We start from the raw sequence: 19762 nt of genomic DNA, 5'->3' as shown, positions 1-19762 counted from the left end.
GGGTTCCTGGCAGTGACTGAGGGCAGGGGTGAGCTCCTGGCACTGAGGGCAGGGGGTGAGCTCCTGGCACTGAGGGCAGGGGTGGGCTCCTGGCACTGAGGGCAGGGGGTGAGCTCCTGGCACTGAGGGCAGGGGTGGGCTCCTGGCACTGAGGGCAGGGGGTGAGCTCCTGGCACTGAGGGCAGGGGGTGGGTTCCTGGCAGTGACTGAGGGCAGGGGTGAGCTCCTGGCACTGAGGGCAGGGGGTGAGCTCCTGGCACTGAGGGCAGGGGTGGGCTCCTGGCACTGAGGGCAGGGGGTGAGCTCCTGGCACTGAGGGCAGGGGGTGGGTTCCTGGCACTGAGGGCAGGGGGTGAGCTCCTGGCACTGAGGGCAGGGGGTGGGTTCCTGGCACTGAGGGCAGGGGGTGAGCTCCTGGCACTGAGGGCAGGGGGTGAGCTCCTGGCACTGAGGGCAGGGGGTGGGTTCCTGGCACTGAGGGCAGGGGGTGGGTTCCTGGCAGTGACTGAGGGCAGGGGTGGGCTCCTGGCACTGAGGGGTGGTGCTTCCCTGCCCAGGGGGATGTTTGTGAAGATCCGGGACAAGCAGCGTCACCCCGAGTGCTACGTCTGCAGCGACTGTGGCACCAACCTGAAGCAGAAGGGACATTTCTTCGTGGAGGAACAAATCTACTGCGAGAAACACGCGCGGGAGAGGGTGATTCCTCCGGAGGGATACGAGGTGGTCACCGTCTTCCCCAAGTAAAGCTGCTCAGGGCCGGGGCGGGTGGTGCCTCCTCTGCTTTTCCTGGGAAGCACCGTCCCCGGCACCCTCCTGTCCCCATCTTCTCTGCCATAGGGAGTGCTGGGCCTGGCTCTGAGGGCCCAGCCTTCAGCAATCCTCACACGAGATGTCACTAATTGTTCAGCAGCCTTTCTGGCTCCTATTTCACTGGTTTTGTGGGTTAGTTGGTTTGATTTTTTTTTTTTTTTTTTTTCCTTAATACACAGGATTTTTTTTTCCTCCCCCTCCTACCTGCTGTCAATCACACAGGAGGTTGGGGGGGAGCAAACCAGAGGCCAGACTCAGATTCCAGCTCTTTACCATCCCAGTTGTTGCCTTCTGGTTGCATCCCCTCCCGGGGCTGAAGCCACCAGGCAGAGTCTGCTTGCTCCTGGGGTCCCTGTGCTCTGGTAGCCCGGGTGGCAGCAGAGGGTGCCAGGCAGGTGGCTGTGGTGGTGTCCTGGTTGCAGGGTGATGGGTCTGGGGACATCACTGCTTCCCACAGCACCTGTGAAATGTCCACGGTGCCTGTGGGAAACCAGGGAATCCTGGAGCCAGGAGGGAAGGAAAGGTCTGAGTGGCCACAATCCCTGTCCTGCTGGCCCTGGCCATCCCTACAGGGCTGGGGCTCCCCCCAACACCCCTCTCGTCCCACCCATGCACATGGGGTCAGGGGATGAGCTGTGGGGAGGGGATTTCTCTGCTCACACCTCTGAGTCAGCTGCAGGCTGTTCTTTGGCTGAAAAATAAATGGTTTCTAAGATGGGAGCATCATCCTTGCTTTTCAAACAAACTGACAGAGGCTGAAAAGAGGAAGGGTTGTGGCCCATTCCCCTCAGCTTCCTCAGAGCTCAACCCACAACTCCTTCTCTCCCTCCCTGGGAACAAGAAGCCCTCACTACACCTTTCCCTACTCTGCAAACAGCCATCAGCAAAAAAAAAACCCACACAAGAGCTCATTCCACATCACCTCAGCAGCTTGCTCTGGTGTCAGGTTTGAGGGGGTAAAAGTGTTTGTGGGATAAAAGATGTTTGTTTGTGGGGTATCTGTGGAGGTACAGGTTTCTCCAGGGGTAGGATTGTAGTGCAGCTCCCAGCACTGATCCCATTTCTTGGTGTGGGAACAGGCTGAGCTGAGGCAATTCACATTTATTACTCAGGAGGACTTTGATTGCTGCAAAAAACCAGAAGGACATTTGTTGGTTTTCATGATGCAGGACAAAATGTTTGGCAGCTGCAGTGCTGGCTCTGTTCTGACTTTCCAGATTCCTACCCCAGCTCAGCAGTTGGCATCTGGAGTGTGTCAGCAGGAACAGGTTAAGTGGGGTCACTGCAGCTCCCTGCCCAGGGGGTGGTGGTGGCTCAACCCTCACCTTGCTGGGCAGGGCAGTAAAAACTCTGAGTCCTGGGCTGTGCAGAGTTCTCAGAGTGCTGCTGAAACCCCAGCACCGGGTTCTGCCCCGGGAGGTGAAGTTTGCCACAGGTTTTCCTGTCAGCAGCAGCCCCTGCAGCCAGCGGGGCTCAGACTTGGCATTGCTAACAAGTAACTGCAAGCTGCAATTAGAAACCAGCCCGGGCTTTCACCTGGCAAAGGTCAGAGCCAGACTACTCATTAACTTAACTGATATTGGTTTCATCCCTTTGAGGGGATAAACACCTCTCAGGAGCATAAAATCACCTTCCCTAACTCCCGAAGAATAAAAATGCTCATAAAGTGACTGGAAAGGGTGAGGCTGGTGCTGTGGGTGGGGGTTTGGGTTGGTTTTAAGGTGAATGAAGGGACAGGATCTCAGCTTTGCTGCTTCCAGAGCTGTGTGTGAAAAACCCTGCACCCTTAGAACAAACCAGACATTTATTTCACCATCATAATTTGCAGCAATTAAAACCAGAAGCTACACAAGTGGCTGTAACACAGGCACGTGTTCTCTCTTCCAAAGAAAACCATAATTGACACCACGAAGAAGTTTGGTTTTGTTTTGGTTTTTTTTTTGTAAAGACTTCCACAGGAAGATTTTTACCCAAATTTGCCAGGTTTTACCACTGATCTTAAAAAGCTGGCAGCAAATATGAAACGTGCTCGTTTTCTTAATTGTTTATGGGAGCCTTCCAAAGCTACAACAAAGCCATGACCTGCCTGACACCATGAACACGTTACAACTGCCCGGAGAACAGGAGGGGTGTGAACAAGGCCTGGAAAAACCAGCAGGAAAAGAAGGAACATCTCTGGAAAAGGTGATGTCAGTGCTGGGGGCTCTGCACCTCAGAACACACATTCTGCACTGGGGTCTGATGATTCCTCCAGGACCTTGAAGACTCCTGTTTTTTCCTTTTTCATTTTGTCAGAGGTCTTCATCTGAGCTGAGGTGGAAATAAAGCAAAGAGCAACAATAAATCCAAGTGCCTGCAGCCTCCCTGCAGCAGACTGGCCTCAAACTTGTACATATTTCTGCTTGGATGTTGAAAGCAAGCTGATAAAATAATTTTGCTTCTTCATCAAGCAGTCTGCTGCTAATTACTTGGGCTTGAAAATACTTTTCAGTCATGTACTTTAAGAAAAAAGCACAACCAACCAACCAGTTCCAAAACCTCTGGCTAAATCTGAAAGAGGATTAAGCAGTAGCTTTAGAATCTGCCTGAACTGGTCTGTTTTTCCTCAGAAAAAAACCCCAAATGCAATAAAACTTTTCTAGTGAAGTTACCAGTTGTATCAAACTTCATAATTACAGCATTATTACTTAATACAGGAGTGGGAGGTCCCACTTCAATTTCCAAAGTACTGCCTGCAGCTGTAGTAACATAAATAGTACATAATGCTACACTCATGTCTTAATAAAAATATCTACACGTGTGTCATGTTTCAATACACCAATTTTGCTTATTAGAGAAAAAAAAAAAGACTAAAAACCCATTATAGATCTGATGCACACTGACAGCACCAAATAACTGCCCCTTCTCCAAGGTGAGGCTGTTTCACAGTGTTACCAGCACATCAAGAGTGCTTTTCTGCAGCAGCAGTCAGCTAACTGCAATAAGCACTTTTACAAAACAATTTATTTAGATAATCTAGGAAAAAAATAAAAGCACAGAATAAGGTTAAAGTAATTCTATAATTTTTTAAGAATTTCACTCAAGCTATACATATGCTTACTTAGGGCTAACTGTAATTTCCATTTCTAAATCTGTGATATTTTCCTGTCCCCACACTTTGGAGCTTCTCTCTCCTCAAGATGCTGAAGCAAACTGAATCTACTGTTCAAACTGTACAAGAATTTTTTTCCCTTTCTCAGAAATGTTAAGGTTTTTTTATTTAAAAAATAAATAAAAATTGCTCAAGAACTGTAATTTGCAGACAACCTCCAAAATCTTATGATAATTTAAAAAAATACTTGATCCACTGACAAGCCAGAGTAAGCTTGAAAAGCTCAGGGTTTTTCCAGTAAGGATGTTAAGACTCTAAGAGTTTTTTTTAAAAGTTTAAGTTTGCTGAAATAAATATTTTTCTTATCACCAATTATTTCTCATCAGTTACAGCAACTTGCAGGGAAAGTTGCTTTGCAGGACACCCCCTCATCCATGCTGCTGGTGCTGCTTAGGGCAGACAAACTCATGAAGATGATTTTCTGGAATACATTTGTTTAAGTTCTATTATTCCCTCTTCAGCAAATCCCATCCAAAATGTCAGCAAAAAAAATAATGGTCCTTGTCCACAGGTAGAGGACAGCTGTAGGGAAGGCTGTGGCAGCTTTTGACACACAAAGACTTAAAAATATGAATTTTCCAAGACTTAAAAAATATGAATTTTCCAAGACTTAAAAATATGAATTTTCCAAGACTTAAAAATATGAATTTTCCAAGACTTAAAAATATGAATTTTCCAAGACTTAAAAATATGAATTTTCCAAGACTTAAAAATATGAATTTTCCAAGACTTAAAAATATATGAATTTACTGTTGAACAGAAAAAGAGACAGAGATGAAAACTCTTGTCTTACCAATAAGGTCACTTCTATCCAGGAGTAGCTCTAGGTCTTTATCACTGATTACTTTTTCTCTGGAGCCTTTAACCTCCCTGTTGGGGAAGAAAATCTCTGTTAATGCAGGTAAAAGGTTCCAGGTAATATTTCCCCAGAGAGCAGAATCCCTGGGACATTCTTCCTGCTCTGAAGACCCCCACACCACTGCCAAAGAGAGCTGCTTGCAAGCTGTAAGTTACAACCTCGTGGCCCAAGAACAAGAGGAAATCTGCCTACCTCTCATAGTCTCTGGATTTCAGTAATTCCAATAATTCCTGAGGGTCCAGGCAGCTCTTGGACTGTGCTAGACCAGATTTGCCACCTTTAAACTGATCTGTAAAGAGAAGTTTTAAGGAAGTAATTTTAGAGAAAGAAGTAATTTTAGAGAAGAAATTTTAAAGACAGGAGCAAATCCTGTAAACTGATGCTGGATGAAGAGGTGGAACAAATCACATCCAAACTAGTGCTAAGTTTGATTGGTTTAGGGTCACACACACCTGATGGTGACAGCAAAATGCCAGAGCACATCAGGAGCTGGCATGCACTGACACAGCAGCTCAGCATGCAGACACAGCAGGAAAGCCACAGTTAGTTCTACTTACAGCAACAACATTGGAAATAAAGTTAGAGGGTGGGTGCTGAAGGTTTTTCCCTTTGTGTTGCCAGCTGGTTGAAACAAAGTGAGCAGCATTAAGCACTACACAGGAAATAAATAAGGATGAATCTTTTCATGTCTCAGAAAAATCCCCTAAGCAGTCCCAGAGCAGAGCAGTTGAGTCCTCTCTTGGGATTTCAAAAAGCCACAGATGCTTACAGGGAGCCCTAAGAGAAAGACACTCACTTTTGTGGATAATCAGCTTCTCCAGCTTCCTCTTGGCAGCAGCTCTCTCCACAATCTTCTGGTCAATGGTATTTGCTGTCACAAGTCTATAGACAACCACTGGCTTTGTCTGGCCAATTCTGTGACACCTGTCCTGAGCCTGCAGGTCTGACTGGGGGTTCTGTGCAGGTGAAGGAAGAAGTCAGCTACACCCTGAGCCACTCCACCCTGTACCACAGGCTGCATTTTCAACAGGCAGTCAACAGGACTCAGCCAGGACTTTGGAAACGAGGCTGTGTAATTCACAAAGGACAGGTTTGCATGCACTAATTATTATCTCCACGTAACATGAAAATCACAGAAGAGGCCTTTACCCTAAGAAGTTTTTTAATTATTATCAAAAGCAGCCCCAGAGAAAGCATTTATGTCACTCAGTTAACAGTCTGTCCACCTACCCAGTCGCTGTCATATATGATGACTGTGTCTGCTGCAGTTAAGTTAATGCCCAAGCCTCCAGCTCTGGTACTCACTAGGAACAGGAAGACTTCAGGGTCAGTGTTAAACTGATGCATCTGGAAGAGAATTCATCTATTAAAACCAGCTCTACAGACAGCCCCGTGTCTTGCTGACACGTTACTGCTTAGCCTTTCCTTTCTAAGAACCAGCTCGGGCAGTAGCACCCTGAGTTCAGGGTTTTTTTTTTCCCCAGCCACCAGTTAAAGGCTAAATGCTGTGCAAAAGCACACCCTGGTGTCCCAGGAGCAAGCAGAATTTGCTCACAGGCTCCAAGGGGGTGTAAACCTACTCACATTTTCTTCTCTCTCCGAGTAGGACATGGAGCCATCCAAGCGACTGAATTTGAAGGCTCTCAGGTAGCAGTAATCCATCAGAATATCCAGCATCATGGTCATCTGGGAGAACAACAGCACCTGCAAAACCAGGAACATTCCTCAGCACCATTTTTTGCTCATAAGGAGAGGAGTCCCCCAGCTCCCCTCCAGATCTCTGAAGCTTTACCTTATGTCCTCTCTTTTTCAGCTCTGGAAGCATTCGGTCCAGGAGCAGAAACTTGCCCGAGTTCTTTACTAAATCTTCATCAACCTTGGGACAAGGAGAGAGGATCACAAGGGGGGAAGGACACCAAGGGTTTCCTTGTCTCAGAAGCACCAAAAAAACCTGTCTTAAAGCTTCTTACAGAGAGAAGCTCGTACTGTCTTTTAACTACAAACTGCTCAGATTCAAAGCAGCAATGCTCATTTTAACAAACTCCACTGAATCAGTTAAACTGTGATTAAACTAAACCAACCCCCACCACTTCATATGCACCAATAATGTTCACAGAAACACTCAGTTTTCATCCCATTCCTGGAAGGAGAAACCTTGAGGAGTTTTAATTTTTCCAGGTGGAAAATTGCCCTTTCTTTCCCCGTTTGTAATTAATGCCCAAGGCTTCCACCTACTGGAGGGAAGGAGGGAAGGAAGTGCTGCTGAACAAGTTACTCATTATCACAGGAAAAAAGGGTTTTTAGGCTGCTACCTCAGAGCCTCCTCTTTTGCTGAAGAGTTTGTGAGATCCAATTCTTGCTATGGGATATGGGAACTTCTCATGGCAGCTACCTCAGGGGTTCCAAATCCCTTCTGCAGGTCCTGTGAGTGGCATCAGCTGTCCCACAGGCTGCATTTCCCACAGATGAACTCATTTCCCCTCATCACCCAGACTGGGCTTGCTGCTTTTTTTTTATGCGTTGCCTTCCCATTGATAAACCCCAGCAGCTTGCTCCTGAGTGCAGCTGATCTGTTATCACTCCCTCCAGTTGTTACACATTCTTTCCATCCAAACTACATCATCCTTTCCTGTGGTGCCAACTGCTTGGTGTAGATTAAACTCCCAGCTGGCCTTTCTGATAGCAATTGAGTATTAATTCCTTTTTTATTTTTTCTTTTTAAGAAAGGATGCTGTAATGCTCCCAGCAGACAATCTGGTGTGTTGGGTTCAGCCCTTCAGCCACACCTCCTGCAGTACAGTCCCAGTTCACCAAGGTCAGCATTATGGGGTTTGAAACCAACTTTTGGGGGCAAGACCCTAAAACACCCCGAGTCAGCAGAGCCCAGGTCCTGTTCCTGACTTCAGAAACTTTTGCTCCCAGCAGATGAGAGCAGGAGCATCACTGTGCACAGGGCAGAGAGGCTGCTGCAGGAAGCTTCAGGTAACACTGCAGGAATTCAGGGGGGATACACTGGAAAACTCATTCTTTACTGCTCACAGCTGGTTAATGCCCGCAGTGGCTTTCCTCCAGCTTTTTAATATCTGTACCTTGAACTGCTGTGTGGCAGGGTCCAGAGGGTATTCAATCAGGTAGGGGTGATTACAGCATTTCCTCAGCAGCATCATAATATTCTGCAGCTTCAGGTTCACCTCTGACTCCACAGGAATGCTCACTTCTACTACTGGCCTTGAAAAGAGACATCATTATCTTAGTAGTACAGAAAGTGGCACCTTTTATGCTACAGACACTGAAGAGACAAAAAAAAACAACCCAAAATACTAATAAAGCCAAACTGAAGCACTTGCTGAGTCAAATATCCCTGGAATCCCTCATAGTTAGTAAAGCTGTTCCCAGAAGAAACTGCTTCTAGTGCCATGCTTGGCACTGAAGGCACAAAGGTTTGCTATGACTGCTTTTAAAATACAAAAGGGGAGTCAGTTGTTAATAAAGAGGAGAAAACACAACTTATACAAGTCCCTCAGCTGAGAAGGGAAGAGAAGCAAACCCCCTCTAGAACAGCTCTGTCCTCACTGTGAGCTGGAAGCCAGGGCCTGAGCTATGGCAATGAGATTGCAACTACCACCTCACTGAGATGAAGCAGCTCGTCCCTGGCTGGCATCCAGCACCATCTGAGACTTGAGGCCTTGGTGAAACCACAGATCTTCAACTAAATTCTCCAACAGCCCCCAAAATTGCACTTTATGTGAGGACATTTTAGCTCTTTACAGGTTATTACATCACAGGGGCTGCTTAAGACTGTGGCTACTGACAACAGGGACTCAAAGAAGCAATTCCATTGCGGGATCCTGCAAAGGTCACAGGTCTTGGAGGTCTGAAGCAAGCAGGAATAAATGTCTTGTAACTTCAGTCAGTCAGTGAGCAATGGTACAAACTAATCATTGCTATCATGGCCTAGCAATCTTTCCTCTTATCTTTTAACTATCTGAAGTAAAAGCAGAAAAACCAGATCACAAAGCTGATCACAAGGAGAGGGAATGGTGAAATGCCACTTAATCGATTTGAATAAGCAATGCTCTAGAAGGGAACTAAGAGGAAGGTATTTAGTAGAACAACAACAAGAGTATTTTAGGGTAGGCACCTCTCTTTTTCTACTTCCTCTTGCATTTTGCTGATCAGTTTCTCCAAGTCATCAGGTGAACCATTGTGCTCCTCACAATAATCAACCACTTTGCGACTGCGGCGCTTGGGCCGGCCGGTGGGACTCAGCTCCACCACTTCTTCCTGTGGGAAATCACACCAAGAGTGGCCATCAAGAGCAGAGAATTCCAGCTGCCATGGCCTCTGCTGGCCCTGAGCCCTGAGGTCTGAAGCCAGGCACAGCAACAGCCATTGAAAGAAGACAGCAAAACAAAAAAAGTCTTTCAGACTGAAAATCCCAGCACAAAAGCAGGTTTAGTTACGAGGGCAGCGAAGCGACCCCAGGGTGGGATTTTTTTGCCTCAAATTTGTTAGATAAATCTTCATTTGCAGACCACACCTCATTACTGCCCAGCAGCTTCCTGATGGTACGGTTGACAATGGCAGTGTAGAAAGTTTCTTGCTTCTTTGCCAGAGGGGCATAGACCACAACCTCTCGTTTGGGGGGAACCTCCAGGGCAACGTCGGATTTCAGCCGCCTCAGCAGGAAGGGAGTCAGGATCTGAAATGTGCAGCAGATGGGGAACAATTACTCACACCTCCTGACCTGGTTAATTTAAAAATAATAAATAATTAAAAAAAACAACAGCCCCACACATAAAGAGGTCTGTTGACAGAATGCTATTTTTACAATGTAAAGGATGCGGAATGATTGAATTTGGCGGCTTTATTTTTTTTAATCTGGATGCCTGCTCCAAAATGTGCCCCGTGTGCTGGCCACACACACCTCCAATCTTAATTACACATCTCCAAATTTAAATCCTGAAGTCTTCAATAAGGGTGCTGCAGTAACTACACTACAGACATTTTAAAAATAACTTCCACTGATTGGAAGTGTTTTGTTGTGAAAAATTACGGTGCTCATCTTGTTTGTTTTATTCTAAAGTGTACTGGGGCAAAGCCCTAAACCTTTAACCACAATAAATCATGAATTGTTACCAATGATTCTGCCTAGAAGGTATAAACTGTATCTCTCACCATCAGCTCAGGATGAGAATGATAGTTCTGTAAGCATTTACTTTCACTCTCCCTTAAAGAAGAAAAAAATAGTTTGGTTTTGAGGACAGGCAAAGCCACACAACTCGTCTGCCAAAAGCTGTTCTGTCCAAAACCTTGAAGTTACATGAATTCCTGCATCTTGCAACAAAATAAAGATACCAATTAAATCTTTTGGCAAAGAGAAGCTGCAATCAAGTTTAACTAAAACTCGGTTTAGTTCCAAGAATAAAAATGAGTCATTATCAGAGAGGGGTCGTGTTCCTTTCAGACTGAAAAACCCCACGAGTCTAAGGAAGTCCAGAACTGCCACAATTCAGCTCCACAAACAAGATTTGACACGTTTCATAATAATGATCAATGTTGGGAATAAACCATGAAAAAAACCCCCCAGAAACAACAGAAAGAGTAAGTGAAAACCTGATGCAGCATATGCAGAATGTTTTGCTCCCTTTCTTTAGCAATAATATCTTCAGCAGTTTCTGTAATGCTGGTGATATCAAACCAGGATTCAAAGCTGAGAAAAGACAGCAAGAAAAAAGGAACAGTTTACTTCATAGCTGTTATTCTTCACTATCTAAGTATGCATTCTTCTCAGGAAAAACAAATATCCCTCACAAAGAGATGCTGAACAGGAGGTATTTCTGAAGCACCCCTGTCAACTCTTGAGATCTTAAGTGAAAATTTTAAGTAAAAACACTTGCACTAGTTGCAATTTTCACAATGATGTGTCACAATGATGTGTCATACTCAATCTGGTCTATTTCTTTTTCCAAAAAGAGTCAAAGGGTTGTTTTGGCAATGTTCCTCCACCTGACACCCTGCTGCTTCAGGAAAGGATCCATCTCCCATGGCTCCCACTCCTGCCTGCCCTGCACAGCTTTCTCCAGCACCTCAGAGAATCTCAAGCAGCACCTGGGTTAGCTCCTTCACCTCAAACATCCCTCCCTCCCACTGTTAGCTCAGAGCTGAACTTCTGCTCTCCACAGAGCTGATAATCACTTCCTTCCTTTCTGAAACAACTTAAATGTGAGGGCAAGGCACATTTCAAAGCCCTCACCACCAAATAATCACATTGAATTACAGCCAGGCCATAAAACGGCTCCTCACGTGCTGACCCAAGTTTAATAATTAAAGAGCCATGATAACTCCCAAAGAGAACAAAGAGAATGGTTTGCACCATCAGACTGCAAACCTACCTTTTCAGATCATCAAACACATCTGGCAAGAGGAAGTTCAGCAGGGACCAAAGCTCTGCCAGGTTGTTTTGGAGGGGAGTCCCAGTCAAGAGGAGTTTATTGTCTGCATTGAATCGTTTCAGTTCCCTGATAAGGCGGCAGTTCATGTTTTTAATCCTGTGACCTTCATCCACTATCAGGTATTTCCAGAAGCATTGCTGGGAAAAAATAATAATAAAAAAAAAAAATAAAAAAATAAAAAAAGGGTATTTCAGTACATCTGAACTTTTCCCCATCAAAACACGGAGTTTTTTCCCATCAAAACAGAGGCTAGATGATAAGCAGCACTAAACAAGCTCTGTAAGCATTACACAAAGACTCTATTCAGAATAAATATGTTTTAGTCTTTTATTTTTTTAGCTTCTCACTAGACCAGAAAAGCTGAGTCCTGAGAATTAATGCCATACACTTGCACCATGGTGGCTGCTCTGAGGAAGCCCAGGTGATCACAGCAAAGCTTCCACAAGGAACTCATCTCACTGATGTTAACCATGGTGCTTACACCCTAAGTACAGCCTCTACTCCAAGTCCCCCCAAAAATCACCTACTAAGAGGCAATGAAGAGCAGGTGTGCTGTAACAACCTGCTTACTTCACTTTTTGGATACTCTTCTCTTTGAAGAACTTCTCCAGCATTAAACCCCAGAGGCACAGCTACCGGGTGAATGTCAATATAAATGTTACAGTGTGACCAGCAAGCAGCAGGTGTTAATTTTTACATTCTTTTCAAAAACGCTGATACTTTGAAGGGAAATTTCCACCCCTGGGATACCTGGAGGGCGTTCCTGTCACGCATGGCTATTTCAAAGGAGGTGATGACCACGGGGTGGATCTGCAGGGATCCTTGGCGCCCGTGGATCTTGCGAACCAGCTTCCGGCGGTCCTGCTGGGCCCCGTGGTACAGCATGAGGGGAATCTGGGAATAATTTAAAAAAAAAAAGAGGTCAGGAAAACTCAGCTCGTTTAAACCTGAACAGAGGGTAACAGAGATAGGTAGCTTGGATATGAGGAGGCTGTAAATACACAGCAAGTCGTGCTGGGGTGTGCAGTAACCACGCGAACAGCTACAATTCTTTTAAGCCTAAGAAACGTCTCAGTTCCTTTTACCTCTGGAGTAAACCTCTTGAATTCAGACATCCAGTTTGGAAGAGTAGACAGAGGACCACAGACTAAGAAAGGACCAGGGACTCCTCTCTCCACCATCAGTGCTATGGTTGCAATACACTGGATGGTCTTCCCCAGCCCCATCTCGTCAGCTAAAATGCCATTGATCCCGTTTTCCCAAAGCATCTGCAGGCACAGAGAAGGGGATGTAAACACCAGCAAGTCACTAACACTTGTACAAACTCCCTCCTGGGCACATTGCACATTACAGATGAGTCAGATTTCTCCATGATTAAAACAAGAGACACATTTTGTAAACCCCAGACATTCACACCTCTGAGTATGTGCTTCTAGATAATGAGGTGCCTGACCAAGAGGCTAAAAACCCCCAAGAGCTACAGAAGAAAAGATGCAAACTGGTGTTTTATCAAAGAGCACTGCAAGTGCAGCTCACACTACCCCATTCTTAATTCATGCCAGCTCCAAAGAATTCCCCTCTAGAAAAAACAAGTTATAATGTTTCAGCTTTATCTGTGCAAGCACCTTCTAGAGGCACAGTTGCTTCACCCCAGGAAAAAGTGCAGTTCCAGCCCCACACAGCCAGCAAACATTCCTTGTGCAGACACCATCCTGACTCTTTCCCCCTCTCTCTCTCCATGCCTGCCTCAGACCAGCAACCCATAAAATTCCCCAGAGACAGAGAAATACATGAGTCAAAAAAAATAAAGATCTGCATTTTGCCATAGAGTAACCAAAGAAAGGAATCTTAAGGTTTGAGGAACACTCTAAGGAGAACACTCTTGGTCTTCAAAACCAGTAACACTCTTCTATCCACAAGAACAGAATTCAATTCTTGCCCAGACAGTCAATTTCTAAAATGCAATTCCAAACACAGAATATGTTGAAAAATTGTTAGAACCAGCCTCCAAAAGAAAGAAGTGTGGGGGGGAGATGGAATGTTAGGCCAGTATTTTTAATTGTCTAAGTCACCTGAAGGGAAATCTGATTTTTGACAGGTCTCCTCATAAGTAGCTATTACAAAAATATATGCCAGATCTGATTAACTCTCACAGCAGCTCTATGCCTACCATTCCTTCTCCTTTTCTTTCTCCTGAACATGGGACATGGCTGCTTCCTGACTCTTTCCCCCCCTCTCTCTCTCTCTCCATGCCTGCCTCAGACCAGCAACCCATGAAATTCCCCCCCCCAGCTGCTCCATACCCTGAGCCACTCCATGCCTTCCACTTGGTACCACCTCATGACACCCCCAGTGAAGATCCTGGGCTGCTGGAAAGGGACTGGCTGCCCGTTGAATTTCCGTACTGGGTCCAGGAAGTGCTTGGCACTGTGCCTGACAGCCTGGCACAGCCTGTCCTTGATGACACTGTTGGAGTCTCCGTTTTTCTGCAGCTCTTCTGGACACAGGTTGTCAGAGGAGCCCTCGTCCTACAGAGGGCAGGCCAAGAACACCAAAAGCCACGTTTCAGCCCAATTTAAAGCAGTGTGCAGTGAAGCAGGGCAGCTCCTGAATGACTCTTGAGTTGGCAGTCACTTAAAGCCAGGCTTGGTCCTAAGGACCAAGCCTGGCTTTAAGTGACTGCCAACTCAAAAGTAAAATTTACAGGTAGATATCAACATGCAAATTCAGAAGCTCAGTAGCTTATTTTTTGGTTTATTTGCAGGAAAATTTTAAAGATACATTATTAAGTATCAAAAGCCCTCTGTGCTTAACACACACAAACTACAATGCCACGTGCCAACATACCTGATTTTCCACTTTACTTTTTTTTGCCACTGATAATATTTCCTGGAAACAAAAGGGAAAAAAAAACCATGCTTATGGGCTTCTCAGCTTCGAAGACTACCAGAATTTGTATTACTTCTAATTGAGGAATCCAGACATACTTTTAAAAGCTTTCCATACAACATTATTAAATCATACAAGTGACTCTAGACCACATTTGCCTCAACAGTTAAAATGTGTGCCACAAAAATGCAGATAATACAATTCTGTCCCACCTCTTTGGACATGATTTCTGAGATGTTGTATGTCCCATCTTCTCTTCCCCTTTTCTTTTTGGCACCTGTAAGAGAACATTGGAGTTTATGCAACACATCAAACATTAAAGAAACTACAGCTACCAATACTGACAAAAGGCAAAGGTTAATACATAACCTGATTTCTCCTCTTTGCCATCTACTGCATTTTGACCCTAAAAAAAAATGAAACACAGGAAGAGGCTCATCAGCTGGTGCATCTCTAACATGATGCAGACAGAAAGATGTAATCAGCCTCAGAACATTCCCTTTGAAAGCTTCTCAAAACACTTCTACTGGTAAGCAATTTATGAAAATACAGCCAAAAAAAAAAGTTCTTATCTCTGATTATTTATTCAGCAGCTTGGCTGAACAAGTAATTGTTGCTACAACAAAAAACCTCCTCAAGACAAAGCCACTCTCTTTGGTGCAATTAGTCAGAAACATCACCTTAAGATGACTGCCAGTGTATGCAACTTTAAAGCACTCTTTAACAGTCTTTAACAGAGTTGAAAAACATAGGGTATATTAAATAGACCCTGCAAATCAAATACTGGCAAAGTGTAACATATTTAGTTTACCCACCCTGACCAGAATTTGACTTTTATTCAGAAAGTTGTATAAAATAGCTCCATAACCTTACCTTGGCAGATTTTAACATCATCTCTCTCTTTTTTTCTAACTTCTCCTTCCTTCTCTGTTCCTAAAAAACCAACCAAACAAAAAAACCCTAAACAACCAAAACACACATAGATTTCTTACCTTTCTGTAACACCCAAAAGAGAACTCTACAGAACAGAAGTGGAGCAGGCATAGATAGCATTGGCAATTTGGAGTTGTGTGTATTCTATTTCTTTTTCTCCTTTTCTGGAGGTATTTTATAAACTTGTTAGAGGGAGGCCTACATCCTGCAGACAAGCCTCAACCTTCAGCAACCAACAGAAAAAGGCTGCACAACTCTCACTTGTCACTTCTTTCCATGTTTTATCCTTCCTCCAGGTTTTCTACCTCCCTTCAGTTTTGCTTCTGACTTGAAATACTAATTTTCTCTTCCTAGCTCTCAGGCCAACAGAAGAATTGTAAAGATCAGTGTCACCTTCACGTTGTGATTTTCAATTATAATCCCTGCTCTTTCCAGTCTGGTTTACCTAATAATTTACAGAACAAATTATGGAAAGCACCCCTTCACTCCTGGGCAGCAGTTCCAGTAGACTTCCATGTTATTTATTGCAATCCTAACAGCATTTTCACTTCAGTTCAAACAGCTGGATGCCCAAAACCCCCCAGAGGTGGCAGCTCATTACCAGAACCCCCACCACAGGCAAGAATGCACCCACCTCCAGCTGCTGCTGTTCCATTTTGGTCAGCAAGAACTTGGAGTAGATGTTGCTTTTCTCAAGCAGGTGCTGGAGCCTCTTGTAGCGCATCTCATTGGACTCCCTGTCCCAGGTGGTGCGAGCCTGGCCAAGACAAAGGGATCAGAAGGAGATTCCAGGGATTTATTGGGAGCTGGAAGTGACTGAGGGCTGCATTTCCCTGGAGACACAGCTCTAAACACCCACGTTTCCAGTGCAGCAGGAGCTCAGAGGTGTTTCAAATCCCATTTACAGATTTAGAGTAAAATGAAATTTACCTTCGTTTCTCAGCCTGCAAAATTTCAGAGGGGGGGGGGAAAAAAAAACCCAAAACCCTCCCAGCTGGCAGTGCCAGCAGGTTCCCAATTTCAGAAAACAGGAACAGCTGCTTGCTTGGCTTACAAAAGCCACACCTGCTTTTAAAAGTCACTTGTGCTGAATTTATCAAGGCTGTGCACTTATAGTTTGCAGCTGGGTCTTGAAAACTCAGATCAAGGCTTCCCCAAAAAGGGGAAAAAAACCCAAAGAAGCACCTACCCTTCTGCATTGACCTATCACTGCCTGTTAAGAGTGAGACAGATGAAAAGGAGAACACAAGCACCTCCAAAAAAGCACTCCAGAAAGGCAAGAGCTTTCTGAGATGCTTATCCACTGCCTTCAGACAAACCTGGGGGAAGGGCAGGCGAGGGCAGGAGGGGCCAAAGGAAATCCTGAAATTATCTTCTGAATTTATTTTGTGAGGGGAAAAACTATGTTCACAAGGGGGTTTTGTGGAGGGAAGACATTCTCATTATTACCCATACAGTTTTCAGCTGATTCTGCTCTGCCCAATCCAGGTTTTTTCCTTCAGATAAACAGTACCTGAGCTCAGAAAAATCAACAATGCCAAGACATAATTAAAACCTAACTACTTAATTCAGGGAACTGCTATTGCTCACTTTTCTCAGCATGAACACAGCACCCTTCCATTAACTGGAAGGACTATTTCCTTGACCAGCCACTAAAATTTCAAGGGAAAAAGAAGATGAACAGCACTGAACTGTTACTTCTCCATTTTGCACTTCAAACCACCCTCAACAAAGTGGGGTTTTTTTTTCCCCCTTTTTGACTGAATAGGTAAAAAAATTGCCACTCTTTCATCACTCTACATTCTTACATATTCACTTAGTGGTATTTTGCCTGCAGCTTAAAGGAAAAAAAAAAAAAAAAAAAAAGGTGACTCCTTTGTTGATCTGCTGTACAAATCACCTGGCAGGGGGGTTGCCCAAATGACAATAATAAATTGCATGATAAAAGCAGAAGCTTCAAGAACATCAACTGCCCCCAGGATGCCACCAAGCCCGGGTTAATTTCCCCTGGTCTGGCCACTGAGTGTGCAGAGAAAGCAGGATGGAAGCACACAGGACAATGGAGAGACACCACTGTCTCCTCCAAGAGAAAAGCTCTATGGATTCTCCAGAAACTGGGAGAATACAAAAAAAAAACCCTTTTTCTCATTACTTCCTGTGCAGTGAGATAATTTGCTCTCCAAGGCTTTCCTTCTTACCCTCCAAAACCATTGCCTCCAGATTTTTAGTTCCAAGTCTGATCAAGGGAATACCCCAAGAAAAATTCAGACAGGCTCTATCATGACTCCCTGCTTGCAAGGAAAAAAGTTACAAGATACCTGGGAGATTAAAGTATATTTTCTAACTACAGTATCACCAAGTGCTGCAGCCCAGCAACACCCCCTTCCGACATCACAACTTTTCTTACTGAAAAGAAAGAGTAACTAAAAGTTATTCCAGGCATTAGAAATTGTATTTTTCCACACCCCGAGAATAACACTTCAGCTTTTAAGACACCAGTCTCATGGGGGCTGAATACAAAGCTTTGTCAGAAACAGAAAAGGGGAAAATGGGAGTAGTGTGAAAGGCAGGAAAACAACAAATTAACTTGAAGTATTTGGTTTTAGTTCTTTAGAATACAATTGTCAAAAGAGCACTGAAGATAAGAGTTCTTTCAAGTTGGGATTTCTTTATGCAGGAAACAAAATACCTAACAGATCAGTCAGCTGATACTTTGTTATATTTGTACCAACACCATGTTTTACATGAAAACAAATTTCTTTATTGCCAACAAACGCTTAGTATCAAATTCACAGGAAGAATTATAACAGAGGCTTTGCAATTAGGCCTACATTATCCTGTTTGTTTGTAAACAAACAAACAAAGCCTTGCCTTTAACATTTCAGGCAGAAATTCAGCAGGGGGTGAATTTGCTTCCTGAAATCACCTCAAAGGCCTTGTATATTCAGAGGCTCAGAACCACAAGAAGCAATCTCCTCACTGCCAACTTCAAGCTGCAGGCAATGCTGCAGGCTCCTTGCTGGCCGCCAGCTTCCACAAACCACCCCTCAGGGCTGACCACAACCGCCGTGACCCACCCCCCCCCACCTAGTGCTTGATTTGAAGCCGTAGGAGCTGCCCGGCCCTGCCCCTCACCCCGGGGCCTCACCTTCTCCAGCATCTGCCGCTCCTGCTCCAACCCCGCCGCCTCCAGCTGCTCCTCTTCCTCCAGCATGGCCGGGGTGATCACCGCCACCTCCGCCTGCTCGCCCATCTCCGCTCCCAGCGGCTCTGCGACCACCGCACGGTCACACAGGGCAGGGGGGGAGGAGAGAAGGGGGCGATCAACCCCTTACCCGCCGCCCCGGGCCCTCACAACCACTCCCAGACACCTCAACACCACCCCCAGGCCCCTCACTACCACCCCCATCCCCTCACAACCATCCCCGTCCCTCACAACCACACCCATCCCCTCACAACCATTCCCGTCCCTCAAACAACCACACCCGTCTTCTCACAACCCCCACCACCCCCAGATCCCTCACAACCACCCCCGGTCCCTCACAACCACCCCCGGTCCCTCACCACCATCCCTGTCCCTCATAACCACTCCCATCCCCTCACAACCACCCCCAGGCTCCTCACAACCCTCACACACCCCTCACAGCCCCCCAATCCCCTCACATTCCTCACAACACCCCCACGCCCCTCACAACCACCCCCGGCCTCTCACAGCCCCCTCACAACCCCCACACACCCCTCACAACCCCCCCACACCTCTCACAACCCCCTCACATCCCCCTCCCACCCCTAACAACCCCCTCAAACCCCTCACAACCCCCTCACATCCCCCTCCCACCCCTAACAACCCCTCACACCCCTAACAACCCCTCACAACCCCCTCACAACCCCCTCACACCCCTCACATCCCCTCACACCCCTCACACCCCCTCACCGCCGCTGCTCCCCGCGTTCTGTGCCGGCATTGCCTCGCGCTGCCCTCCCGCCAACCCCCCGCGGCGCCCTCGCGAGAGCAAGAACCGCGCGCTGCCCAACTCTCGCGAGAGGAGGAGGCGGCGGCAGAGGAGGCGGCGGTGGCGCCTCGGCTGCTCTCGCGAGAGCGGCGTCCGCGCCCTTCCCGCCGTTCCCCGGGCGCCATGTTGGGTGCTGGCAGGCGGAGCCGCCTCAGGCTGCCCGGGCAGGGAGTGCGGGCTGAGCCGCGGTGACGGGCGCCTGGCGGGGAAACCTCCAGGTTTGTGCCGCGGGAGGGCAGAGGGAGGCTTCGGATCCCAGCCGGAGCCCCGCCTCTGTCCGCAGCCGCTGGGAAACGCGGAGCCGCGGCTGCGCTGAGGTAAAGCTCCCGGGTACAAACGCCTAAAACTAAACGGTTCTGCACCTAAACAGCGGGAGATGGCAGAATAACTTCGGGTTTTCACCTCAGATCCATTAAAAAATATATATAATAATAATAATTAAAAGGGCTGTAGTAGTGATTTCAAACGGGTTCTCACACAGGGGGAGCAGAGCTCCTGGTTCTGAGCAGACACCTGGAAAAAGAGGAGAACAAACAAAGCCCCTTGTAACCCAGGTGGGTTCTGGGCATTCTGCTCATCCCCAAAGCCTCCAGAGAGCGGTGCTGGATGTTGGGATGTGCATTTTAGGAGGGTGGTTCTCTTTTTGGGAGCT

At 46.2% G+C, this 19762-nt stretch overlaps 2 protein-coding genes across 2 annotated transcripts in view; one reads left to right on the top strand and one right to left on the bottom strand.

Moving 5' to 3' along the window:
- PDLIM1 (PDZ and LIM domain 1) overlaps positions 1–3460 on the top strand; it is a 30747-nt gene extending 27287 nt beyond the window's left edge. The window contains exon 7 of the mRNA XM_071748141.1: positions 558–3460. Within this exon, the coding sequence (XP_071604242.1) occupies positions 558–744 (187 nt within the window). The 3' untranslated portion in view covers positions 745–3460. The remainder of the gene's footprint in view (positions 1–557) is intronic.
- HELLS (helicase, lymphoid specific) lies at positions 2597–19138 on the bottom strand. Its single transcript, XM_071748090.1, has 22 exons — positions 19032–19138; positions 18246–18367; positions 15732–15854; positions 15038–15097; positions 14534–14570; positions 14377–14441; positions 14123–14164; positions 13579–13803; positions 12361–12543; positions 12026–12169; positions 11216–11412; positions 10437–10533; positions 9361–9522; positions 8962–9104; positions 7910–8048; positions 6613–6696; positions 6405–6524; positions 6051–6167; positions 5617–5776; positions 5013–5109; positions 4755–4831; positions 2597–3120 (listed from the first exon to the last, which is right to left on the bottom strand). Exons 1-22 carry the CDS (start codon positions 19060–19062, stop codon positions 3023–3025), a joined length of 2523 nt encoding a protein of 840 aa, XP_071604191.1. The 5' UTR covers positions 19063–19138; the 3' UTR covers positions 2597–3022.
- Between the last annotated feature and the right edge of the window lie 624 nt (positions 19139–19762).

The sequence above is a fragment of the Heliangelus exortis genome, chromosome 7 (genome assembly GCF_036169615.1).
Source record: "Heliangelus exortis chromosome 7, bHelExo1.hap1, whole genome shotgun sequence".
Classification (NCBI taxonomy): Eukaryota; Metazoa; Chordata; class Aves; order Apodiformes; family Trochilidae; genus Heliangelus; species Heliangelus exortis.
The sequence above is the reverse complement of the archived record's forward strand: the minus strand, read 5'-3'. Positions and strand labels throughout refer to the sequence as shown.

Excerpts from the sequence above, each read along its gene's own strand:
- HELLS (XM_071748090.1), bottom strand. The coding sequence starts at position 19,062 with ATGCCGGCACAGAACGCGGGGAGCAGCGGCG. Across the intron at positions 14,442-14,533 it reads TGGCAAAGAGGAGAAATCAG|GTGCCAAAAAGAAAAGGGGA; the intron begins GTTATGTATTAA and ends GTTCTCTTACAG. Across the intron at positions 9,523-10,436 it reads TTCTGCATATGCTGCATCAG|ATCCTGACTCCCTTCCTGCT; the intron begins GTTTTCACTTAC and ends TGCACATTTCAG.